Source organism: Malania oleifera, chromosome 2, assembly GCF_029873635.1.
Source record: "Malania oleifera isolate guangnan ecotype guangnan chromosome 2, ASM2987363v1, whole genome shotgun sequence".
Lineage (NCBI taxonomy): Eukaryota > Viridiplantae > Streptophyta > Magnoliopsida > Santalales > Ximeniaceae > Malania > Malania oleifera.
In genome coordinates this window covers 124216004-124243051 of record NC_080418.1, presented here as the reverse complement: position 1 = coordinate 124243051, position 27048 = coordinate 124216004, and the positions used below count along the sequence as shown (strand labels likewise).

The 27048-nt window shown below is 38.0% G+C and overlaps 2 protein-coding genes across 7 annotated transcripts; one reads left to right on the top strand and one right to left on the bottom strand.

The window, feature by feature from the left end:
* Window positions 1–11957: 11957 nt before the first annotated feature.
* LOC131148565 (probable receptor-like protein kinase At1g49730) lies at window positions 11958–20202 on the top strand. Of its 6 annotated transcripts, none has more exons than XM_058098352.1 (9): window positions 11958–12167; window positions 13527–13618; window positions 13846–13966; window positions 14257–14512; window positions 15601–15653; window positions 15732–15799; window positions 16366–16455; window positions 19612–19681; window positions 19785–20202. In XM_058098352.1, exons 3-9 carry the CDS (start codon window positions 13930–13932, stop codon window positions 20093–20095), a joined length of 885 nt encoding a protein of 294 aa, XP_057954335.1. In that variant the 5' UTR covers window positions 11958–12167; window positions 13527–13618; window positions 13846–13929; the 3' UTR covers window positions 20096–20202. The 6 variants fall into 6 exon arrangements, with proteins under 6 accessions (XP_057954335.1, XP_057954331.1, XP_057954333.1 ...); XM_058098351.1 differs by lacking the exon at window positions 11958–12167 and adding an exon at window positions 12291–12318; XM_058098348.1 differs by lacking the exons at window positions 13527–13618; window positions 13846–13966 and having other exon boundaries at window positions 14324–14512.
* Window positions 20203–22503: 2301 nt separating this feature from the next.
* Window positions 22504–26692, bottom strand: LOC131148564 (dnaJ protein homolog). The gene is made up of 6 exons (XM_058098347.1): window positions 26128–26692; window positions 24180–24345; window positions 23899–24040; window positions 23529–23805; window positions 23206–23404; window positions 22504–23093 (listed from the first exon to the last, which is right to left on the bottom strand). The coding sequence occupies exons 1-6, from the start codon at window positions 26275–26277 to the stop codon at window positions 22768–22770; spliced, it is 1260 nt and encodes a 419-aa protein (XP_057954330.1). The 5' UTR covers window positions 26278–26692; the 3' UTR covers window positions 22504–22767.
* Between the last annotated feature and the right edge of the window lie 356 nt (window positions 26693–27048).

Here is a 27048-nt window from a genome sequence, read left to right as displayed (position 1 = left end):
CGGCAAGAAACAGAGCCGAAATCAAAGAGAGAATGAGAGGAGTGCATTTTAGAGAGAGAAAGGAAAGATTTGTGCTGAAATTCTGTCAAAAATATAAGTTTTAGCAATTTATAGAGCGATTCGTCGACGAGACACGTCATCTCGTCGACGAGTCTTTAAGGAATTTCGTCGACGAACTTCCTCTTTCGTCGACGAATTTCAGACTGCCCCAAAAACCTCTCTTAGTATTTTCTCATCGACGAGGTGTGGCTTTGTCGACGAGACCTAGTTATGCGTTCGTCGATGAGGCCTACTTATGCGCTCATCGACAAACTCCCTATGTTCATTGATGAGGCCCTGTGTAAAATTTTCTGGGCTATTACATTATCCCCTCCTTATAAAATTTTGTCTTTGAAATTTACTATCTGTATCTTCATCTATCATCTCATAAAGGCAAGTGGTCTACTTATTTTATTACTTACCCTCACTTATTGCACAGGAATACCGTAGCTACAAAATATGTTCTGGGAGATTATATATAAAGCTAAAAACTACTCACTAATTACCTCAATACATGTACCTGCAAAATACAATATAACCTATTTACTTATACTTTACCTGTTTACCACTAAACCTCTTGAAACAACTGCGGCTATCTCTGTCTAATCTGCTCCTCAAGCTCCCAAGAAGTTTCCTCTATAATGTGATTTTTCCACAAAACTTTAACTAACTGTGTTTCTTTAGTGCACAGTGTCTGTGTCTTTCTGTCTAGAATTTTAATCGATACTTCTTCATAAGATAATGAATCCTTGAGTTCTATCTCTGCATAACTGATTATGTGGGACGGGTCTGGGATGTATTTCCTTAGCATAGCAACATGAACCATGTCATGTATTCGGGCCAAAGCTGGAGGCAAAGTTAGCCTATAGGCAACTGACTCTATTCTCTCTAGTATTTCAAAAGGGCCAATATACCTAAGGCTCAACTTGCCATTCTTTTCAAACCTCATAACTCCTTTCAGATGAGCTATTTTCAAAAATATTCGATCTCCCACATCAAACTCTAGTTCTCGGCAGCGAGTGTCTGCATAGCTTTTCTGCCGACTATGTGCTGTACTGATTCTTTCTCTAATTAATCGGACCTTGTCGGACACCTATTGTATTATCTCTGGACCCAAAACTCGCCTTTCACCTACTTCATCCCAGAAAAAGGAGAACAACATCTCCTACCATATAATGCCTCATAAGGTGCCATGCCGATGCTAGCCTGATAACTGTTATTGTAAGCAAACTCAACTAACGACATAAATTGAATCCAACTGCCTCCAAAATCAAGCACACAAGCACGATGCATATCCTCTAGTGTCTGAATCATCCTCTCAGTCTAACCATCTGTCTGGGAATGGAACGTAGTGCTGAATGCTAATTGTGTACCCATAGCCTCCTGAAAACTTATCCACAATTGTGAAGTGAACAGAGGATCTCGGTCGGAGACTATGGATACCGGCATACCATGAACGCAAACTATCTCTTGAATATATATTTCTTCCAATCTGTCCATGGAATAACCGACTTTAATTGGAATAAAATGTGTAGTCTTCGTCAAACGATCAACAACCACCCAAATCGCATTCAACCCCTACCGCGCTGGTGGTAATCCCGTAATGAAATCCATAAAAACATGATCCCATTTCCACTCGGGAATAAACAATGGTTGCAACTGCCCTACTAGTCTCTAGTACTCAGCTTTAACCTATTGGAACATCAAGCACTGCTGTACAAATTCAGTTATCTCTCTCTTCATTGCACTCCACCAGAAGTACTCCCGTAGATCCCGATACATTTTAGTGCTACCTGGATGTATGGTGTATAGGGATCTGTGAGCCTCCTTTAATATAGTTCTCCTAATCTCGGTATCTGCAGGAACACAGAGCCTAGTACAAAACTGCAGGGCTCCATCATCTGATATGTTGAATTACCTCTGCCAACTCTGCATCATCACCCTGAGATGCTTTTATCCTCTCGTACAGCGTAGGCTGAACTACTAGGCTAGCAACAAACGCCTGAGGATTATTTTATACCAATTCTATACTAAGTCTTTCTAAATCCATTAGAATCGAGTGTTGAATCTCCATGGTTGCTAACACTAGACCCACTGAGTTCCTGCTCAGAGCATCAGTTACCACATTCGCTTTCCCCGAGTGGTAACTAATGGTGCAATCATAATCTTTAATGAGTTCTAGCCACCTTCTTTGTCTCATATTTAGCTCTTTCTGGGTGAAGAAATATTTCAGACTCTTGTGATCCCTGAAAATCTTGCACTTCCCACCATATAAATAATGCCTCCTGATCTTGAGAGCATACATCATGCAACTAACTCCAAATCATGCACAGGATAATTCTTCTTATATTCTTTACGCTGTCTAGACGCATACGCAATAACCCTGGCTTGCTGCATCAACACGCATCCAAGACCCTTTAAAGAGGCATCATTGTATATTACAAACCCGTCTTCCCCTGATGGAATAGCTAATATTGGAGCTGAAACTAACCTCCGCTTTAACTCCTGAAAACTTTGCTCACAGTCGTCGGTCCAATCAAACTCCACATTTTTCCTTGTAAGTCGTGTTAATGGACCCGATAGTCTGGAGAAGCCATTTACGAAGCGCCGGTAATAGCCTGCTAATCTAAAAAAACTCCTGACCTCCTGAACACTGCTTGGCCTTTCCCAATTCACTACAGCCTCTATTTTACTTGGTTCAATTGATACACCTGCTTTAGAGATCACATGGCCAAGATAAGTAACCTGCCTTAGCCAGAACTCACATTTCTTTAATTTTTCATACAATTTCCTTTCTCTCAATATCTGCAACACCAGCCTCAAATGAAGCTCGTGCTCCTCAAAACTTCTCGAATGGACACAACCACAAACTGGTCTAAATACTGATGGAACACCCAGAACTCACATTTCTTTAATTTTTCATACAATTTCCTTTCTCTCAGTATCTGCAACACTAGCCTCAAATGAAGCTCGTGCTCCTCAAAACTTCTCGAACAGACACAACCACAAACTGGTCTAAATACTAATGGAACACCTGATTCATCAAATCCATAAATACTGCTAGTGCATTAGTTAACCCAAACGGCATCACTAAGAATTCGTAATGCCCATACCTGATACAAAACGCGGTCTTTGAAATATCCTCTGCTCTAACTTTCACCTGATGGTAACCCGACCGCAGGTCAATTTTAGAGTAAACCTGGGTCCCATGAAGCTGATCAAATAAGTCATCAATCCTAGGGAGAGGATATTTATTATTGACTATCAGTTTGTTTATCTCCCTATAATCGATGCACAATCTCATGGTTCCATCTGTCTTTTTCACGAACAGAGCTGGCACTCCCTAGGGCGACACACTGGGCCTGATAAAATCTTTGTCCAGCAATTCTTGTAACTGATCTTTCAATTCTTTCAACTCGACTGGAGCCATACGGTACAGTGCTTTAGATACTGGTGCAGATCCCGACAACAGGTCTATAGTGAACTCGATCTCATGATCAGGTGGCAAACCAGGTAATTCTTCTGGAAATACATCTGGAAGCTCTCTCACTATTGGTATGTCAGCTTGTTTTAATTTTTCTTTTGGAAACTCTTTTATGTATGCAACATATCCCTGGCAACCGGCCTATAGCAATCTCCTCACTTGAATGGCCGACACCAACTGTGGTGAGGCACGTACTCGTGATCCTATGAATCCATACTCTTGCTCACCCGGAGGTTTGAAAATTACTTCCTTTTGATGACAATCAATACTGGCGTGATAAGTTGCTACCCAATCCATGTCTAATATCACATCAAACCCCTCCATATCTAGGATCACGAGATTCGCGGGTAGTACTCTCTCTTGAACACTCACTGGGAAATTCCGAAACACTTTCCTGCATCTTATTACAGATCCTATCGGTGTACCCACAGATAATTCTACGTCTAACGACTGTGTCTTTACTCCAGTCATTTTTACATATGTCACCGATATAAAAGAGAGAGTGGCACCTGTATCAAACAAAACAACAATTTTATATGGTAAAGCAATAATGATACATGTGACCACGTCTCCAGCCATCTCAGCGTCTCCCATCGTCAATGCATAGACCCTCGCCGGCACAGTATTCCTTTACTGACCTCCGCGGGGTGCCTGATATCCACCTCGAAACGGTCTGGGAGCCGGTGCATAATTTGACGGCATCCGACACGATTGAGCCATATGGTCATTCCTCCTGCAATGATAACAGACATTCTCCCCCAGTCGGCACTCACCAGGATGTCTCTGTCCGCATCTAAGACAAATGGCAGGAAGTTGTCCACCTTGAAATCTATCGTGCTCTACCGTTTGTCTCTAGCCTCTGCCAAATCTATCTCCTCTCCAAGGGCCTCGATTGGGACCCGCTTGAAAACTTGAGGGCGTAGTCCTTTTCCTCTGACTCTGTGTATCGGTCTCCCTATGTAGACTCTCCTCCGCTATAGTGGCCCTGTCAACCAACTCTGCAAAATCTTGGATCCTCAATACTGCCACCTGCCTGTAAATATCTCGCCTTAGGTTCCTCTCGAACATTCTGGCCTTCTTCACTTCATCGGGGACAATATATGGGCAAAAACGCGAGAGCTCGATAAATCTCACCGCATGCTGCTGGACAGTCAATGATCCCTGGGACAGGCTCAGAAACTCCTATATTTGAGCCTCTCTGATTGAGGCAGGGTAATATCTATCGAAGAACACATCCCTGAATCGACCCCAAGTCATCGGCACTAGTATAGCCCTCTGCTCCTCCAACAGTCTAGTGGCTGACCACCATCTCTCGGCCTCCCCCGCCAGCCTATACGTAGCATATAAAACTCCTTGCTCGTCGATGCAATAAAGTATTGTCAGAATCTTCTCTACCTCTTGCACCCAATTCTCAGCAACTGCAGGGTCAGTCACCTTAGAAAAAGCTGGCGGATTCATCTTCATGAATTTCTCTATGGTACATCCCTGAGCTGAAGATGGAACTCCCTGCTCTCTAGAGCTCCGAGCAATCTCAACCATAACTTGTTGAGCCACACTACATAGCACAGCATCTGAATCTCCACCTCTTGTGCCAGAAGAACCCGCTCCATCATCACCACTGGCATGAGTGCTATTGCCTCCTGAGTCCATCCTGCAAACATATAAAACACCATTTCAGAATCCTATTTCCCTACAGACCCAACTTATTCAACTAAAACTGCAAATTCTCTATTAACCATCCCTCCTGATCCTAACCCTAAATCACATCCCATAACCTAAATACATAACTCGTCGATAGTTTACTATGGCTTTCCTAAAGCCTTCACCCCAAGAAAAATACAGAAACCGCAACAAAAATCTTGTATCCAGATCACAGAATAAAATCTCAAATTCTTTTCCTATATTTTGGAATTGTTTTTTGCTGTACTCTAAAGTCTACAGAACTTAGCAACCTAAGCTCTGATACCAAATTGTAACGACCTCAAAATTTATATCAAATTTTTTTTCTTCATATTATACATATATATATATATATATATATATATTAACTATTTTGATAGCCTCTTCTATGAAACTCGGGCCTTAGCAAGCACCGGGGTAATCCTGTATACAATATTCATACCTAAGCAGCGGAAACATAAACCATACATCCATACATACTAAACAATACCAGAGTTCAATAAATTCAAACCATAGTCATATAAAACAACTCCCTTCAGCATCACCTATCCCAAAATACAAAACTCAGCCATAAACTCACCCTAAAACCAGGGCTATCAAGAAATCACTCTATCTGCGAGCCTGATTGTTAGAAAAGGTGTATTCCCAAGAGGGGGGGGGGGGATGAATTGGAAATTTTAAACTTTTCTCCAAGGTTAAGTCAGAATTCAATATGATTTGGTAACCTAGGGTCTTTCTACACAATTCCAAATGTGTTAATAAATAAAATACGTGGAATTTAAATCATGCACATCATTCATACTATAACATATACATGCAGTAAATATAAAGTGTTGAAATGTAAATAGACACACGATATGTTATTGGGGTATGGCCAACTGTGCCTACGTCCCCGCCTCTAACTCGCAAGTTAGAGGATTCCACTAATAGCTCACTTAAGGGTGGAGCGGCACCGTTTACAACCAGGTCAAATTAATACAGGCCTGACCTCAACCTTAACCAGGTCAATTAGCAGGACTGACCTCAAACTACACGCCTTAACAGGATGACACACCTAACTTTCCTAACTGGGTCTAAGCCAATCCGGGACTATTCCAGGGCTAGTCTCCCTCTTCAGGTCCGTGCCTGAAAATACAACAAATGTGTATATAATCAAATGGTACAGTGATTGTGCTTTCGTGTAAAACAGATATGTACCCAAATGCGCGCAATAACATACACCACAATATGATTCAATATGTAAGCTCAATGTGGTCTAGATGGTTTAACTCTCAAAAGTATTTTCTATCAGTGTAATGCATATGTGAAAGTGTCAAATAAGCAATCTTTGTACCACAAGATGTTCAGCCAATAAGTTCACACAAAGATGTCAAGTGTCAAGTATTTCAATCAGCAAGATGTTTCAAGCATGCAAATATCAAATGAAGTATATGCTTGGTTTGCAAAAGATGTGTAATCTTTGTATTCAACTAGAGATATGAATCAATGAATATTGCAACAAAGATTTTTCTCACACAAACAAATATCTCTTTAAAATATTTATCAAGATAAAGCATACTAGATATTTGAAGGTATTTTGAAAATATTTTGCACCCAAAACAAATACAATCTTCTCAAGATCTTGCAATGAAGGTGCAAGCTTAAAAGATCTATCAAAGTCTTCTTAGGATAGACTTATCAACCAAAGTCCCCTAAGAATCCTTAGGTTTAGCTCTCAAGAAAATTATACCAAACAACTAGAGCAATGAGAGAAAACCTATGGAAACAAACACTCATTCCACTTACGAATGATGTAGGCACTAATAGATAGTAAGCATGAGTGAATGAGGCTAAAAAATGAGTAGTATAGGTTTTTGGATTTTCAAAGAATTCTCCCCTAATCAAAGTAGTTAATCAGGTCTAATTTTCACAAATGATCCCATATATATAGACATGGGAGGAAATATGACCCTATTGGGTATTATTAAGAAAGTTTAATGACTTTTAAAACATTTTAACTCAATTTAAAAAATATTTAATCGAGGTAAAAATCAGGGCAACCCGAGAGGTCCGGTCGACCAGAACTGTTATGGTCGACCAGGTCTTATATGGTTCGGTCGACCAGGAGGATTTTGAACTAAATGGTCGGTCGACTAGGAGAAGGTGATTTTTCAAATTTTTGAAGTTCGGTCGACCGAGTCATTTTGAACTGGCTGGTTCGATCGACCAGACCATTGGGATTTCTCTCGAAGACCCTCGGTCGACCAGGTAGTTGGAGTACAAAACTGGCTCGGTTGACCAGATGGTCAAAATATTGACCTAGGGAGGTTTCGATCGACCGGGGCTTTTTGAACTACCTAGTTCGGTCGACTAAGGCCTTGGTCAACTGTTTGACCCAGGCCTGGTTCGATCGACCGAAAGTGCACCAAGTGTGCATTTCGGTCCCGTTTTAATACACACAAATCCTAATGAAGTGCCTAACAAGCATAGGTGCAAATGTGTGTGTCCTAGGGTCATTTTAAGTCCAATTAAAAACACCGAAAAATTTCGGTGTCGGTCGAAAACCCTAAGGTCATTCTAGGTCACTTTAGGTTATGGTTTGTTTTGAGCTTACGTAATAAATCATGCATGTGATGTGTGTGAGCTTATTACAAACCAGACCCCTAATTACTATTACAGACTAATTTTCACAAATGAGTTATATTACAACTGAGATCGATAATCGGTCTTCAAACTTTACTTGCTTTGTGCCCATCTTGATCTTTAACAAGCTTAGTTCCTGCACAAAACCTCAAACACTCATTAGATACAATGAATATTTATCATAATCAAAATCGGGCGTGACCTATAAGGTCAACACTAATCTGCTCGCCTAGTTGGCTCATCAGGAAAATGGTAAAATAATAAGGTGAGATGACGCTTAGTAAGTGGAAATAAGCTATTACTAGTGTGTGGCGACCGAGTCATAAAACTATAATAATAGTATGTAAAACTGCATGATCTGGTAAATCTGTAAAGACACATACATCACATGTATAGTAGCTTAAAATATATGTATTATCTGAACTTTCTATCACTCATACAGCTAATATCATACTATATACAACAAAGTTGTAAAACTGTATACATATACATAATTGTGCTTTATCCTTGGAATTCTGTATGTCATGATTTGACCCCTTATGACAGGGTTGTGCGGCTCGTAGGCGAGACTTAATCTGGTCAGCCCTTCAGATAAGTCATTATACTCTACACTACCTCAGTCTGACCAAACTGTATCCACTCCTAAATTCGGGACTGGCTACTACCTCGTCAAACTGGCCCCCTCAACCCAGCGAACTGGGGAGCTGCATCCTCTCCGAGCACAGTTTGACGGTACCCACACACTATCTAAGATATGTGGTTGCACTCTATCTGTATTAGCAACGGTACCGTGCTCTATATTCTGTATTTGTATCTGTCTGTAATCATTCCTCAGGGATCTAATACTATATATATACATATATACTCTTTTATCGATTTCATCATGTTTCCAAATTATCATAACGCTATCTTTCTGTACTGTAAATTTTGTAATCTCTATATTTTGTATCTGTAGCATCTTGATGCTATCTTTGTATATCTGTCTATAAAATATATATCTATATACTTTGTCTGTATACTCTGAATGTTATGGTAATAGGAAACATGACATACTGCAAATGCTATATATGCTGATCTGAGTAAAACTATAATATACTATTCTGGATAAACATCTGTAATATACTAATCTGTATAAAACTATAACATACTGATCTGAGTAAACATCTGTATACATATATATATATATATATATGTATTTATATCTGTTTTGTGAAACTATTTGAATAAAAGTTGTATATGTACGTATATCTGTCTGTATTATCTACTCAGGCCACACATACTTTAAGAACACATATTCTGAAAAACTATATAATAACTGGTATACATACATGTTGGTAAAATTTTTATTAACATATTCAAATTTCCTAACATAACATATTTCTCTTACCTTATCTCTGAAAAGTTCATACTGTACTCTAGCCCTATACCCACAATGTTCTTCACTCAACACCCTGAAAACGACATCTCCCAGAACAAAATATCAGTATTTTCTTACCTACAACATTTCTTATAACTATAAGGAAGGCATAATTTGAATAAAATATCTTACCCTGGATTTGGGATGAATTCCAAACCAACTTCTTCCACGATCAGCTCCGATAGACTTGCAGAGAACTTCGTCAAGAGAGTCGTGGTGGCCTCATATCTTCAATCCGGCAAGAAACAGAGCCAGAATCGAAGAGAGAAGGAGAGGAGTGCGTTTTAGAGAGAGAAAGGAAAGATTTGTGCTGAAATTCTATCAAAAATCCGAGTTTTAACAATTTATAGAGTCAAATTCGTCGACGAGACACATCATCTCATTGACGAGTCTTTAAGGAATTTCATCGACAAACTTCCTCCCTCATCGACAAATTTCAGACTACCCCAAAAACCTCTCTCGGTATTTTCTCATCGACAAGGCGTGGCTTCGTCAACGAGGCCTACTTATGCGCTCGTCAACGAACTCCCTGTGTTCGTCGACGAGGCTTTGTGTAAAATTTTCCGAGCTATTACAATATTTTTAATAAAGGACATACAAGTATATAAGATATCAAAATAGTTTTTCAAATGTGTTTTTATTAACAAGATATCTTATATTCAAAGGGAAACTTTCTTGGACAAGTTTTAATCTTCATTAGACTTAATATATTTCATATACTTTTGTCTAAGAATGTTTTAAATCATTAAAAGGTTTTTTGTCAAAGAAAAAACAGAGCAATCGTTTACTAACGTAGTGTAGCCTTGAGTCCTAAAAACCTTTCGGTATTTCAGACATAACTTTTGCTAGAAGAGTCCAAAAAAGATGATCTTGGTGTCTATGGAAAGCTAAAAAAAATCTCACAACTTTTATGTTTATAACTTTTTCTAATTTAGGGCTATGGTTGACCAGTACAAGGGAATGGTCAACTAGAACAAGGCAATGGTTGACCAGCTTTTCCAGTAGTTATTTTTTCCTCACAGACCAGGTGAGTGGTTGACTAGTGTAGGGCAATGGTCGACCAGTGAGTGAATGGTCGACCAGAGAAAGTGAATGATCGACTAGTGGCCTCGTGCCCAATGCTGTAATGACTAGTTTTGTTTGGGAGTTGCTCCCAATGGCTATAAGGGCTTTTTGACTATAAAAACAAGTCCATAAACTTTTTTAGCATAATTTTGATTATTTTATTACAAGCATTTAGTAAAATATATCTTTGAATCCAAAACCAAACACTTTGCACTTGCATGGTAGTTCATTTATCACAAGTGTTTAATCCTTTCTTACTCATTAATTGTGTTTGATTCAGTCCTTAAGAGAGTAGTGTGAGGAATTATTTGTAATTCATATTTGCTTATTGTGAGGAGCATTCTTTTGTATTTACATCATCTTGTGAAAGGTTCTTTATGAACCAAGTTGTAAGGTTCTTTGTGAACTAAATTGGAGAAAGCTCTTTGTGAGCGGTAGGGATTTGTTCCTGAGTGAAGGCTCTTTGGGAGCATGTAGGGATTTGTTCCCAAGTGTAGGGTTGTGTACTCGAATTGTAAGGCTTGCTCCACCGGGGAAGGAGCGTTTATAGTGGATTGTGGAATCCTTGACTTGCTGCTAAGGCGTGGACATAGGTTTGGTGCCGAACCACGTTAAATCCCGGTGTTGATCTTCTCACCCTATACTCTTTACTTTAAGTCTTGTGCATGATTTACTTTTACTTATATTGTGATATAATTACCTGAAATCTTACCAAGAGTTTTATTTTATAGAGAAATTTAATATGCGCAAAAAAAGTCATTCACCCCCCTCTGACTTTATAATGTATATCCGCTGCAGGGCATATCGTATATACTCCATGGGCTGGGACGTATAACAAAATTAGTGTTGGTTGGGTTAAGAGGGAACCAAAAATAGAATGTTATATGGTTGCCTCAATTGTTTTTATGTGACATTACCAAGACCTTCCTTGTTGAGCTAAGATGTATGTTTGTGTATGGAGAGAGTTGAGGTAGTCTAATGGGTGTGTGTCGCATGGCAAGACTTATAATTTTTCTTGAAAATAATGATTGATGGGAACTTGGGGCTTAATCAAGTGTATTTAAGCATACTGAAGCTAGCGCTTGAGATGGGGGCATATGCGCCCACATGCAAAGAGAGATTTGACCCAATTGACTAAAAGGGTATAAGAAGCTTAAGTCCACGACAAGCAATATCTTAAAGTTACTTTAATATTGCTTTTGAGAGCATGAATTTCAAATCTTAGATTTGAATTTGAATGATTTGTACAGTATAATTTTAAATTATATTTAATTTAATTTAATTTAAATATAAATTTAATTGTGTAAGTATATAACTTAATAAATTAATCCATTAGATTTCTAATTTAAAAGTTTGTGAGGTGTAAATTTTCCCCTGGAATAAGTCCAGAAAGGTATGCTGTACGGGGTTCCCCATCATCTACAGCAGCTTTATAGGGAATCCACTATAACTTAAAGAGCCAGCCTGGTTCCTAGATCTCATCCAGAAAAAACCCTAACCCTAAAGCCAAAACAGAAATTGTCCAGCGCCAAAAATATTGAACCAGGTAAAAGCAGTCTAAACAGAGCCAGGAGCAGGGTTAAAAGTAAAACCCTTTCCATTTAGGGGGAGCAGTCAACCCAACAAACTGCCAGTCATCCCTTTATTCCCCATGCCCATCACCATCATTATTTTTCTCTCTCTCTCAGCCACAGCATATTTTTACCGACGGAAGGTAAAGGGGGTTGGCAATATGATTAAAAGGGAGTCATGGGAGCTTCACAGTGCTTGCTCTGCAGCTACAATCATTGTCCACAATACTTGCAGAATTCTTCAGAATGGGTCGACGTCTGATCCTCAGGTTCGAGCGATCCCGTCCAGGTACCTCAATTTTGTATCTCACTCCTCTGTTTCAACCCTGCACCAGCTCCATTCTGGCTTTGCTTCCAGTGTATTTCAAATACGTGCGTTCTAGGCTCACTTTTAGTTCTCTTGCTCGCCCGGTGACGTTGCTGTTGTTTTTATATAGTGGGTATTAATGCGTCTGAGCTCAATTGATTGAATTATACAAGTTTTCATGGAAATTGCTTGACATGTTATTTGAATTGCTTTGGAAATACTCGGGGCTGAGATGGACTGTGTTGTGGGATTTGTACAAGCCCCAACTTTAATTTCTCAATTATGCTGATATTCTATGGGAAATTACATCAGTACACCTTAAACTTCGGCCCAAGTTTCAATTTACCTCTCCCTCCTCCTTTATGGAGATTTTCCATATTATGCTCTTATTCTGAAACTAGCTATGGACACCCCCAGTCCGCGTGCTTCTTGACTTCAGTTACAAAAATTATGGAGATTCAAGGGTAGTTGTTGTAGTCATTGGTAGGATTTGTATTAATTAAACTACCACTGAGTTAAAATTTTATTTTCAATATTTATAGATATAGGAGGACCTTTTTGGAACACAATAGGCAAACCTGCCATGGTCCTTTAATTAATAGCATAGATAGAGGGCGCAACACTGAGAGATTTATTCAAGATATGGAACTTAAGTCTTGGCTATCATCCCAGCCCAACATGTGGTAATTCCAATTTGCTAATGTGGGGGAGACTCTGTTTCCGTGAACTGTCTTTGAGCAAGACAAGTGTCATTTGTATTGTGACTCACTGTTGGGCTACAATGGCAGTCATAGCTTATGCTTGATCTCTTTACTTTGTGTTGTTTCATTGTTCCAGAAGGGAGGCACAATGCAACTATAAAAGAGGAAGGAGATGAGTTGGAAGCGCAGGAAAATCTCTCATCCAGTGGCCCTTTCTGCTTATTAGGCTTTTAAATCTGCAAAAATTCCCAAATTGAGTTATATGCAGCCATTTCAAGTCCAAATTGCAATGAATTGAATAGTTTTTGAACTGAATTGAGAAAAAAAAAAAAGCAAAGAAGTTTTAGGACTAAATATGTGATTGAGGCCTGACTTTAGGGAACATTGATGTAATTTACCCTATTCTTTTATGGCAACGTTATGTAGGAATTTTATTGATTGCCACAGAACTTGTCCAAGATTTTTGGAGAATGCATAATCCATTAAAAATTCCAACAAAGTGCAAAGGATGGATGGTTTGGCTTCTCATATCAACTAGACTGGAATGTGCGATATGGCTAGGAAGTAGTCTCTGTGATTTGTATCTTTATGTGCTTACTTATACATTTGCTTTTGCTTTTGTTTACATCTCTATTTCCAGACAAGCATTAAAAGTGATAAGAATTTCTACTAGAGTGATTAGTGCTCTGCATATATGGTGAATTGGTGATGCAATGCACGCTTAAATAAATTGTGAGTAGTAAAGTTATTCATTGCTCTTTCATGGTAACTTTTTTTTTTATTTTGCTTTTTTTTTTTTTCATTTAAGAATCCTGAGTCAGCATGTGTCTTTGCTTGAAAGAATGTTCTTTCATCAGCCATAAAAATACACATTCACTATCAGTTTATAATTACTGTTCTGGTATTAATTTCAAACATCCAATTTTTTGTTACTTATTCATTACCATATATTTACGCAGATGAATTGAGACTGAAGTGAGGTGTATGCAATAAATCATCATCTCCAAAATAAAGTTCAGAATTGTTTCTAGAAATGACCGTCAATGAAGGGAATAGACAAACCAAAGGATAAGATTATGTGTATGTTATAAATTATCATCTTATTTCTAAAATACAGCTCAAATTCATCTGTAGGAATGGCCTAGATGAACAATTGAATCTGAAACAGATAGAACCAATGACTTTCTGCTTCGTTGCATTAGTCTTTGACATCCTCACAGCTCATATAACATCAAATAATACATTAAACAGCGTACAATTCATGCATGAATAAAAGCTATTTTGTTCAGTTTTTTAGCCTTCTTAACACACACATGTATTAAAGTCACACACATTTGTCATTAATATCCTAATTTGGATTTTGTAATCAGATCCAGTATCTTTTGTGAGGCGCTTCTCATACAGAGACATAAAGAGGGCAACTGGTGATTTCTGCAGAATTATTGAGAGCTGTTCTCAAGGCGGTGCTTATAAAGCCAGCTTTCAGGATGGCACTGTTGCTGTGGTGAAAGAAGTAAGAGCATTAAGTCAAGGAGAGGATGTCTTTCATAGGGAGGTGCAACTACTGGCACAGCTGCATCATCGCCACCTTGTTGCACTTCAGGGGTTTTCCTTGGGGCATAAAAGGTTTGATGTCTACTCTTGTTTACATTTGATCAAAATTATCTTTTTTTTATATAAAAAAAAAAATTCAATCACAGCTTTGTCCAGCTGGCCATTTTTCAGTTTTAATGGCATGTTAGATGCTAACAGATTACTAAGTCCCAATCATATTTTGAAAAGCTATGAAGCTATGGTGATAAAACCTTTATATAACTGCATTCATCGATCAAATGATGCTGGTTAGTTTAGGAATTTCTTCATTAACCATTTTTCACATCAAGATCTATTTTGTTTCTGCTGGAATTTTGTTCTAGTGAAGAATACAAAAATAACATATACTAGTCACAATTTATGAGTAGTAATTATGAAAAGAAGTTTTAATTTTGACATAATTTATGCAATGTCAAGCACTTTATGTTTTGATTGCAATGATCCAACCCAAAACATGGTGTGAAGGAGCATTGCTGATTTTCTGATTATTATTGCATCTTGCTTATGCATAACCCGAAACTTTAGCTCAATAGAAAATATCAGAGCACAGAAAGTGGATGTAAATTACATCAGTTTCTTGTTTTATGAAGAACTTTTTATTGTCTAACACACTTATCCGAATTTCTGGGAAGATGTAGAAACTGGATCTTCCAATTAGATTGTTTATTTATTAGATTCCCTATAAGAAATTCTGTTTTTGATTTGTTTACCCCATGTACACTCCTTGTGTATTTGGTGTTCATTTTTTATATCAATAAACTTATTACTAATAAAAAAAAAGACTCCCTATAAGAAATTATAATTACACTTTATCATAAAACATGAAAAAAAAAAAATCTTCGGTTTTGTTTGTTTTAAATTTATTCTGTAAATGACAAAAAAAAAAAAAAAATGCCAAATTGATTGTACAAAGTTTGTCAATCATGTGCAGTATTCACTGCCTTGTTAAATCTTCCTCAAGATTCATATAACTATATCCCAAATAGAAAAGATGAAGAAAGATTGCTTCCCTAAAAGATCTGATCTGTGTTCTCCCAAAATTGAGATGAATTACCATGAATTAGTATTTACTGTTTGATTTCTGATATTAGTTTTGTTACCCTTAATTTTACTCTTTTCAGGTTCCTTGTGTTTGAAAAGACAGAAAATGGAAGCCTGAAGGAACATCTTAGTGGTATCCTTCAGTGCAAAACCTTCCTATGGTTGAAAGTTTTGATTTTGTCATAGACATTTGATATACACATCTTTGCAGATCCTCTTAAAACTCCCTTGAATTGGAGGACGAGGCTACAAATAGCCATTGGGGTAGCAGCTGCACTGGTAAGTCGTACAATGTTGATTTTCTCCTATTTGTAGTTTTTTATTCTTCCACTTCAATAAATTCTTTTTATGTTAAAAAGTGATTGTCTTTTCAAATCAACATTAATGCTGAATAATTTTCTTGGAACCAATAAAATTCATGCCATGAAATAAATTATGATATGTAATGATTTTTAATCTTTGTATAGGGTTCAGAATGAAAATCAAAATTGAAAACTTTAACAATATGATACCTGCTCCGCCATTGTGATTAGTATTTTGAGTGAAATGAACCATGTTTTCTTGTATCGTTACTATAGGAGTTGATTTGTTTGGATTCCTTCATTCTCTGTGTGACTGATGAATGTTGCATGCTTGTAGCACCTACTTATTGAACTTAAAAATGGCCACCCCTTATATGATTCATGTATCATTAGATTATATTTTGCATCTGGTTGATATTCTTGCAAAATTAGCAACAAGTCACGTGAATTAGTTTTTATGCTGGTCTGGGGAAGTTTCCTGCAGAATTAAGTATATAAGTTAGATTCACGGCATCTCAGTTATGGTGATATTACTCCTCTCAGGAATATTTGCATTTCTTCTGTGACCCACCGATATATCACGTCTCCATCAGTTCAAACAATATAATGCTAGATGAGAACTTTGCTGCCAAGGTGAGGACATATTTCCTTACATATTTGATTTTAAATTTTGAAATGATACCATTGTTTATTGAGAAGAAATTTTATTAGAACAGTTAGGAGATAATTTACAAAGAAGAGGACAACAAGAAGTCCTTGAACTGAAATCAGCTCAATAATGTATCCAATCGCTGTTGACATCCTGAATGCAACAGCCCTTGAAACAACCTACACTAAAAGCCCAAAGAGATGTCAAGCACCAACCCTGTCCCAGAGTAAATCTAGAGACAGTCTCTTGCCAGAAAAATGAGCATTCTGTTCCAACTAAATTCCCCATAAAACAGAAAAAAGAGATCTCCTTCACAACCTCCCTAATTTCCAGATCCTTAACGGAAATACTCAAAAGCTCCTCCACCGACTTTGTACACACCCAATCTTCACCATGAACTCTAAATAATTTACTCTGCATACCCCAAGCAAATGAATAGTGCAGAAACAAATGGGGAATACTATCTGAACTCCCCCCACACAAAAAGCATACATCTGGAGACAAAGCCTTTTACTCAACAGCAATTGTTGGTGTTAGCTCTATTCAGGGCCATAGCCAAACACATACCTTTATCTCATGAAGGGCTTTTAGCCTCCTATATGCTCTGATGAAGAGGAAAAGACACATTAGACCTAAAAGGGTGAGATAAAAGGACTCACATTAGCAACCCCCCTAGAATCCAAAAGTCACTTCCTACCGTCAGTCCTGCCAGAGATATGACAACCCTCCAAGACAACAAGCAAGGAAGAAAGCTCCTCCAACTCCCCATCATTCAAATCCCTTCTAAAATGAAAATTCCAAGAAAAGGAGCTACCATCTGGAATTAGAAAGGAGAAAATCTCATTACTATGAATAAAACAAAGGCAATACAAATGAGCAAAGGAACATGACAAAGCAGAATCTCTCACCCAAACATCCTCTCAAAAGTGAATACTAACTGTTCCCAATTTAAACTTTGTAAAAGGAATAAAGAAAGGGTAAACCTATGAAATGAACCTCCAAGGACTCTCAGATGAACATCTAAGACCCAAATTACACACATCCATTCACATGCAAGTGAAACTTATTATAACCCTGTGCCAATGGGAGTTTACCTCCAAGGGAAACTGCAACAAACATTTACCCGAAAAGAAATTTTTTTAGACACCAAATTGCCAAGACTTAACCATCCTCCTCCTTAGACCTACACACAACTTCCCATCTAACCAATTATCCTCCTCTCCCCTACACTTGACCAAAGAAATTTCCTCATAGTCCTCTTGAGCTTTTGAATTACTCCTCCAAAAATATTAAATAAAGACAAAAAAGTTACAAAGGAATGGTGGACAAACTAGCCTGTATGAGGCTTATAGCCACCTAAACAAAAGTAAGCACCTCTCCACCCATCCAATCACATAGCTACCTTAGTAACCACAGGATCCTAGAATGCTAAAGAATGATATTTTTCCCTCCCAAAGGGGACTTTGAATAAATCGAAGGCCAATCTAAGATACCACACAAAGCTTAGGAAGTCAACTCCAAAACCCTATCAAAACTAAGATGAACGGCCTCAACTCCACTCTTTCCCAAATAAATTCTAAGACAGAGACCCTCTCAAAAATATCCAAAATAATACGAAAATTTATAAAAGACTCAACAGCATCATCTATAAAAGATAGTTTCATCAACAAACTGCAAATGAGAAACAACTACCCCTTCCGTCCCCGCCTCAATATTCAATACTGCTCGCTAGCACCCTTTCCATTGCCCTATCTATCATGCTACTCACAACATCCGCCACAATAAAAATCAAAAAACGGGGAAAAAATCCCATAGCCTTACTATAGAAAACCAAAACCAATCTATTGGAACCCCATTGATAATCAATGAAAAATAAGCATTCAATAAACTACTAAACACCCCTCATCCTTTCCCTCCAACTATCTCCAACCCCTTTCCTCCTTAACACCTCGTCCAAAAGCTGCTGACGAACCCTATCATTTGCCTTTTCTTTGTCCAATTTGAACACAATGCCCTTGTTACTATAATGAACATCCTCCACCACCTTATTAACAACTAAGTTGCTAACCATCCACAACCCCCCCACCTTTCACTCAATTAGAAAAAAAGCTATCCAGGCAAGAAAAGTAGTGTCCATAAGAGAACTCAATCTGTTAGCAAGAACCTTAATAAGGATGTTATCCACGCTAGTTACTCAGCTAATAGGCTGAAAATCCAACACCTTAGTTGACCTACTTTTCTTTGCCACTAGGTGATAAAGATAGAATTAGCACTATTCCCCCACTTCGCATTCCCATAAACTCATTAAAGAGCCTCATTAAGTTTCCCTTCACTGCATCCCAATACTCCTGAAATAAAGCTATGTTAAACCCATATGGACCTGGAGCCTTGGCCCTCTCTAAAGTAAACAACACTGCCCTTACCTCCACCTCAAAAGGCATCTCCAGCTTGATGCAAGACAGTAAGAAACTGATACTGAGAGAAAAACTGGGGAAGACAGATGAAGAGAGAAACAGTTGCAGGGCAGAACAGGAAGTTAGAAACTGAACACAGAGAGAAACAGAAAGAGGTGAAGAGAAGAGGAAAAGTAAGAAGAAGAAAAAGAGACGAGGGAGAGGCAGCATGAGAGACAGAAATAGTTCTGAAATCTGAATTGAAAATGTGATAACTGTCTAATACAATAGGAGAAGGCGGTATAAATGAGATCATATTCCAATAGGAGAAGGCCGCATAAGTGTCTGACTGATGAGAGAAGAATTTGAATAACCCAATGGTGTGGTGACATGTGGCCAAGGAGAACGGGGAAAGGACATGAATGAAACATAGCAAAGACTTGAGCTAGGTGAGTAAAGGTTGAGGGGCTAGGATGCCCTCAACAATCCTTAGCTTTGAGGCCACAAAACCAGATCTCTCTCCAGCATCTCAGGCCCTGAATTATTCAGCAATCCTGCTGCATGTTTCATGATCAATGGCCCTTGTAAAATCATTAAATTGAGATAGTCAGTAAACAAGTAATTTTTACTTGGTTGGGACCAAATCTAAGATTAATTATGTGATTGAAATAAAAATAAGGTATGAGTGTCTACGTCTTCAAAACTTCATAGATATCGAGAAATAATGACATTTCCAGTTTGTTGCAGCTGTCTGATGTTGGCCTTCTTAGTTCTGATGGAAATCGTGGCACCTCACTGCATTCTTCATGTTCAGAAGGTGACTAGTTCATTCTTGTTATATTACTTCCTTGAAAGAGACAAAAAAATAGCTATTTTCCCAATAGTATTCCTTTTGCCCTATGTTCTTTCCTTTCTTGCAGATTGTATGGGTCAGAAATGTGGGAACACAATGTTCCAGCTTGGTGTACTAATCCTTGAACTAGTAACTGGCCAATCATCCGAGAAAGGAGGTACTGATATAATCCAGTGGGTTCAAGAATCTTGCTTTGGCATAACCATTGATAACATGATCGACCCAGATCTTGGAAATAATTATGATCCTGGGGAGCTTAGGAGTCTATTAGCTGTAGCAAGATTCTGTTTAAAATCTAGGGATAAGCCAACATATTCTGTTTCACATATACTTCGGTATCTCCAGAAAAAACTAGACAGTTCATGTAATGCTTTCTGAGCAATTGCTTTTTTTGTCCAAGGGATTGTGCAAATAAAAAAAAATTTAAAACAATAATTCTAGTGCTAAAAAGATTAAATGAAATGAAACCAAACTTTTCAGCTAAATCTCTTTGGTATGAATATTGCATGATTACAAATTGACTTCCCTGAGAGTTTCGTAAACATTGTGGGGGAGGAAAATGCCTGATTGGCAACTTAAAAGACCTTTAAAAAAAAAATGCGCTATTTTGATGGTATTCCAAGCTGGACTTCCCTGAAGGATCCTATTTTGTGTTCTCCCAACTTTCTAAGAAATTCAGCGTGTCATGTGCAACTTCTGCTTGCATTCAAACATTAGGTCTGGTATGAGCATGACTGGTTTTTCTGTGTTTACAATTTGATACCCAGTCTCTTGGGAATACACCTATCTTATGTCCAAGTGGCATCCATAACTTGCATCTGTGCTTCCTTGGATGGGAAAGTAGGAGAAGGATAAACCAATCTGGATTTGCCATTCAATATTTCTCTAAAGCCATGTAAAATATACTTTTATTGCCATTGTGAGAGTGTTTATTATTTCCCATCTCTTCTTTTTGGTTCACTTATTATTCAAGGCCCCCTCCAAAAATGTAAAACATACTTGTATTGCCATTGTGAGAATGTTTAATATTTCTCATCTCTTCAATTTGCCTCACTTATTATTCAAGGTGCTCTCTTTTTTTTGGAGGGCAGGTCTGCCTTTGCCTTTGGTTTGTACCTGAACTGTCCTATCAGTATTACAGTAAGGCTTGAGACGCTGCCTCTCTTGTATGAGCAACAAGGGCCCTAAAATAATCCCCAGGGTGTAGCTCAGTTGGCAGGGTGGGCTTTGGGATTTCCTCTCACGAGGTGAGCCAATCTGTGCATCTCGGGTTCAATTCCTGTGGCTGGCTCCTGAATTAACCTCCTTGTGGTGTGTGGGATAGCATCACGGGGCGTGGTATTAGTTGCGGACCGTAAAATGGATGCGGACAACCAGCGATATTTAAAAGAAAAAAAAAAAACAAGGGGCACAAAATAACAGCAATCATTGCGAGGTCAAGGATTGCTGCGCTTCCATCACTGCATGCTCAATTGGCATGTGAGACATCTGACACTGGATGCTTACTGTGCGATTCCCATGCTTGCACCTCCTCAGGATGAAGGATATTGACCGGAAATTCTTGAAGGAATCAGATCACCAATATATAAGATGGAATATTTTATAAAAGATTTTGAGAAATCTCAAGTATTCCGAACGAACCAAACAGTATGATGGATTAACAATTCACCTTTCCTAAGGTTTTATTTGGATCAAAAATTTTGTTTTTTTTTTTTTAAGGAGTTAATTTTTGTATGTTATTTTCCTTTGATATCATATATTATTAAGAATAAAATTTTGATCAAATATAATTAAAAATTAAGCAAAATCAGAAGTTAATGTGTAAAAATCAAAATTTTGATAAATAGTAATATTATTTTTATATATAATTCTTACTTTTTCTCCATGATCAAACATGAAAACTTTCCTACAATTCTTTCCTTTTCTTCCTTTTCTTAATGTTTTACGAGTTCTAAATGAGACCTAAATTCCTCAAGAACTCCTTCGACCTAAGGCCTAGTTAACAACTTCAAAAATGAATAAATAAACAAAAGATTTTCTTAAAAAATTCAGGTGTTAAATATTTTGAAGTTTAAATTAACTTTTGAATTTGTTCGCTGGTCTAGAAACCAAATAGCCAACTTGAAATTTAAGCACCAAAGCAATTTTATCTCACCATTTTAACATCTAAAATGTGTTTTACTAGGAAATTTGAGAAACATGAAAAATATAAATATAAAAATGTAAATGCAACAACTTGATAAAATAAAATTGTACACTTGTTTTTTTTTTTCAAAATGTATTTCGTCACTAACTCTTTCCATTTTCTACTTTTTTTTTTTTTTTTTGCGGGCTACTCAACAAAGCCTGCAATTCCCATCAATAATTGCTCAGCATTTATGTTCGTTCTTTTTTATTTCGAGTAGAAAAAATTTGCACCCAAAATGAAGCTAAGAGAATTTTAAATAGTATCAAGAAATAAATGCCAAGTTTAGGTTTCAATCTGGGATGTAGACCCAAAGCCTAGAATACAAAAACCTAATATCCAAATCCTAGAATGCAGAACTTAAAACAAAAATTTAACAGTATCAAGAAACAAATGCCAAGTCTTAGTTTTCAATCTGGGATGTAGATCCAAAACCTAGAATATAAAAACCCATGATCTATCTTCAAAACAACCTGAGGTCCTAGATTTGCGTATGTTAGCATAGAACCAAAAAAGAACCAAGAACCTATAGGATACATAGTTCAATCAAAGAGTTCTTATAGGATGGAATAACCAGCCATCTTCAAGCCGAAAAGTCAAATGAGAGCAAGGGCAACAAGAATCACTTAGATAGCAATATTATGCCTAATGTTAAAACAAAATCATTACCATAAAAAGTTATAACAAAATACAAGGATTCACCATCAGTAATAACACTTCCTGTTTCCTCAATGACTTAAATCTTTTGAGCAACACGACTCCACCGTGGAGAACAAGAACACGACATCAACCAAAACAATTCACTTTCCTTCCCACAGTTAACCTTTCACTCCAACTTTCCCTACAATGCAAGTCAAATGAGTGATCACTGCTGTGCACACTGCACCCTCTGACCACCACCACCGGGCATGTCTTCGTCCTCCTCGTATGCCTCCTGAGCTTGGGCAGCCTGCTTCCTGCGCTTCTCCTCCTCAATGTTAACATCATGCAATGTGGTCTCCTCACACTCATCCAGCTCCATGTCCGTCAGCTTCGCTGATGTTCTTGGTGGCAGTACTGCCTCCAATGCCTTGCACTGATCTAGGCTCAAAGAGTCCGGGAAATCCACAGTGAAATGAAGATACAGATTCCCCCTCATGAATGACCTCTGGTAAATGGGCATTCCTTCATCATTGATCGCCTTCAACTGGTCTGCACATTGTGCGGCAAAAACCAAAATTAACAGCTCATACGATCTAGACAGACAAGAACCAGCATAAAACCTCCTCAAAATTATAGGAATAGGATGCAGGGCATTACTAACCTGGCTTGACAACCTCCCCAGGGTTTGATTTGATAAGAAGCTGTCTGTTATCCAAGTGGGTCAATACAAACTGAAAGCCACAAAGAGCCTCAGTGAGAGACAAAGTGTGCTCCACATGGAGGTCATCGCCCTTTCTCTTGTACTTAGGATGGTCCTTCTGTTGTATGACAAAGACTATATCCCCAGTGATTGTATCAGGCTGCAAATCAAAAAGACAATTTTTTTTTTTATAAAAAATAAGAACAACAGGGATACAAATGAACAGATCAATCTTCACAATCACAAAAACGGCTCGAAACATATGGACAGAATGTTACACATACCGCTTCATCTGCTTCGCCAGGGAACTTGATCTTATGTCCATCCTTCATGCCCTTCTCCACAACGACTTCCACTACTTTTTTTTCTTGGACAACCTTCTCACCTCTGCACTGGGGGCAGCGGTCTTTATCATTAATGGCCTCACCAGTCCCCTTACAGTCATTGCATGGATGCTGCATCTGCTGGATCATAGAAGGGCCAAGCTGCCTAATTGTAACCTTCATCCCAGATCCTTTGCAGTCAGGGCACTTCATTGAAGCTCCAGATTTTGATCCCTTTCTGCATTTTACAATTATTGACTAGTGTGAATAAAAGCAGGCATAAAAAAAGTGAGAACACAAATTTTATGACATAGCAGTTGTAAGTACTAACCCACTGCACTTCGAGCAAATCACATTACGAGAAAGGGATAGCTTCTTTGATGTGCCGCTGTACAGGTCTTCCAGAGAAACTTTCAGAGGATGGACCACATCCTCACCTCTCCGCTGCCTTCGCCCCCTACTACTTCCACCACCTGCTGACAAAATGAGATGTTATATTTCCATACCCTGCTGCAGTCCTTTCACATTACAGGTTGAAATGTCCTGTGCCAGCAAACACAGAACAAGAGAACATAGAATGCACACACGCACACGCAAAAACATGATTCTTACCACCAAAGGGGCTCGCACCAAAGAAGGATTGGAAAATGTCAAATGGGTCATGGCCTCCGCCACCTCCACCCATTCCTTCCTTGAGTGCATCCTCACCATACTGGTCATAGATATCACGCTTCTCAGGGTCACTCAGAACCTCATAAGCCTGAGCCAGCTCTTTAAACTGCAAAAGTTACAGTGATTCTAAGAATCTAAGTTTCTAAAATCAAAAAGTTGCCAAATACAACGCGACAAAAAAGTTAACATTGGATTTGATAAAGAAGACCATGACAGCAACATCACACAGGCTCACTTCCAATAATTTAATACAACCAGCACAAGACAATTTAACAATTTACAATCCTCTGGGATTGCACATACATACATTTATAGCTAGTATGCTGTTGCAGCAGCAGCGGCAGCGGCACATTTAATGAATCAATGACCATACAAAGTTTGGCAGTTCATTTAAAAAAACATGGAGTATATAAAGAGCGACTATCCCCAAATGTACTTGCATACTATTACGTGTTAGTTGGAATATTGTCAAATTTTGAATGGTCATTTGTCTCAGCATCGCACTGCCTTTTTTCTTGTAAATTATTATATCTCCATACAATGACTATTCTATTTTCCACCCAATTTCATTCCATGAATAGACTGAAACAAAAATGTCCATGAAATAGAAAAGGAATAAACATAAAGAATGTTGTCTCATAGAATCCTAATTACAAAATAAATCCCATTACTTCATAAAAGTTGCAATAAAATCCGAATTTCCTATTTTTTCAATTTGAGACCTACACTATTATTAATGTCTTGCAATGTGACAGATGTATCCAATGGATGTTAAAAAACTTCAGTAGGAAATTGGCATGTGAAATGCACATGACCTAGTGAAAGATTAGTTTAGGGCTTACAAGAACATAAAATCCTATATTATGTGTAGGGTCAACTTTATGGCAAGGATGTTATTGGAAAGAAATTGTATGAGGAGAGTTTCAAAGGCCACAGACAATTTCTACACAAAATCCACTGATCAACAGTTTATAATTGATAAAAGGAACATTCAAACAGTAAAACAAAGTTAGACATACATGCTCTATGTGTTTTTTCATATGAGAAATCTGGGATCATAAGGTCATCAAGTCTTACCCAGTATTTCCAAGTAAATTCAATAATGGAAGAACGGAAATAATATATATCCTTGACATGAAATTGCTTGCACAGATAAACAAAGCCTTCCACGCAAAATGAAAGCTCTAATTACTTAAATGCCCTAATTTCCCCAATCCCAATATATAACCTGTCCATTGCATATATAATTGAAGCAATAATCATGCATAATTCGGAAGCAATATCTTCCCAGGCTTATGCAAGGATTTTTAATGCTAAAATTACTTCATTCCACTTGTTACCGGTTTCTTTCTGGCCACATTCTGAGGGTATTTTTTTGGGAGGGGGGCGGGGGGGATTTGTTGCCTGACCTCCAAAGGGGTTGGAAAGCAGCAGTTTTGTGATTTATTTTAATGGATTGTTGGAGGGTGTCTCGTTCTCCACAGCTTGTATTCTTCTGTTAATGAATTTTTTTCCCAATCAAAACAGTACTAATCGTAAAAGTTATAATGTCCTATCACATATACGAGACTAATTGTTTTTTTTTTTTTTAACAAGGATATGGGACTAATTGTTTGAGTGAGCCTTTACTAAGTTGGTAATGTGCAATCACATGCAAAATTATTATCACAGTTTTATCAATCCTCACATTGCAACATTGTGAAAATCTAATTATTAAATTGAAAAAGTTAAAACACTGCTTCAAATTGCAATTTTTTTTTCTTCAGTTTTTCCCTTCGGAAACAGAAATTCAACGATTCAAAACTCAAATAAATTCGACTCAGAATATAGAGCCTAAAGCAGAAACAACAAGCTAAAACGAACAAAAATTCTCAAATCAGAGTCGCACCTTTTCGGGATCACCGCCCTTGTCAGGATGATTCTTGATAGCCGCCTTGCGATACGCCTTCTTCAAATCGTCCTGCGAAGCATCCTTAGACACTCCCAGAACCTCATAATAACGCGTATTGTCACTTTTCTTCGGCGCTCTCCCAAACATTCTCTCCTTCCCCTTCTTCTTTTTCTTCTTCCAAGAAACACCAAAAATGCTACTCAACAAATCCAAAATCTAAATCGATCACACCTCCCAAACCAATCAACGATCAATCTTCTTCCAATCCCAAAGCCCTAATTGCAAAAATATTCTCCGAGCGAGAGAGAAAGGGAGAGCTGAGAACAAAAGTCAGGATGTCAGGGCATCCGAGCAGTGGGGGTGGGGGTGTGGAATTTATAGGAAGTGATTTTCAGCAAGTTGCGTTGATGGACGGCTGAGATTGGTTTGTGGTGATCGGTGGGGCAGGGTCTGGACCGTCGAATTTGGGGCATCCTCGACAGAAAGAAGAGTCTAGAATTCTGTTTCCTTTAATTCGCGTCCTCCGGTTGGGAAAAGAATCTGGACCCTTGGGGCTTTGGAAGCTTCCAAGAGGGTGACACTCTCCCTAATAAATATGGGTGGAGGGCAGGCCCAATAAGCTTTGAGTCTTTGACTGCATGCATGGTCCAATTCTAATTGGAAGTCTTTTTTTTTCAACTCCTATTTTAGATGTTATAGTTTTCTCTTTTATGTTCCAAAATTTTAAGATATTTAATATAAATTTCATGCTTTCTAAATTAGACAACAAATATGGGGAATGTAATAGTAGTCCGGTTGATTTCTTCGTAAGAAATAATGTTATTTATAAAAAATAATATCTTTTACCATGTTTTTTGAAAGGTATCTTTTCGATTGATAACTTGGCTCTCACTTCTTTTTTCTCATTTGTTCAATCTC

What these genes read in the sequence shown, in the direction of transcription:
- LOC131148565 (XM_058098348.1), top strand. Translation starts at nt 11,959, where the DNA reads ATGCCCATCACCATCATTATTTTTCTCTCTCTCTCAGCCACAGCATAT. An exon ending in TTTTCCTTGGGGCATAAAAG is followed by an intron (nt 14,513 to 15,600) that starts GTTTGATGTCTA and finishes TACTCTTTTCAG; the next exon opens with GTTCCTTGTGTTTGAAAAGA. An exon ending in ATGAGAACTTTGCTGCCAAG is followed by an intron (nt 16,456 to 19,611) that starts GTGAGGACATAT and finishes AGTTTGTTGCAG; the next exon opens with CTGTCTGATGTTGGCCTTCT.
- LOC131148564 (XM_058098347.1), bottom strand. Translation starts at nt 26,277, where the DNA reads ATGTTTGGGAGAGCGCCGAAGAAAAGTGACAATACGCGTTATTATGAG. An exon ending in CTGGCGAAGCAGATGAAGCG is followed by an intron (nt 23,405 to 23,528) that starts GTATGTGTAACA and finishes TTTGATTTGCAG; the next exon opens with CCTGATACAATCACTGGGGA. An exon ending in TGGGGAGGTTGTCAAGCCAG is followed by an intron (nt 23,094 to 23,205) that starts GTTAGTAATGCC and finishes CACAATGTGCAG; the next exon opens with ACCAGTTGAAGGCGATCAAT.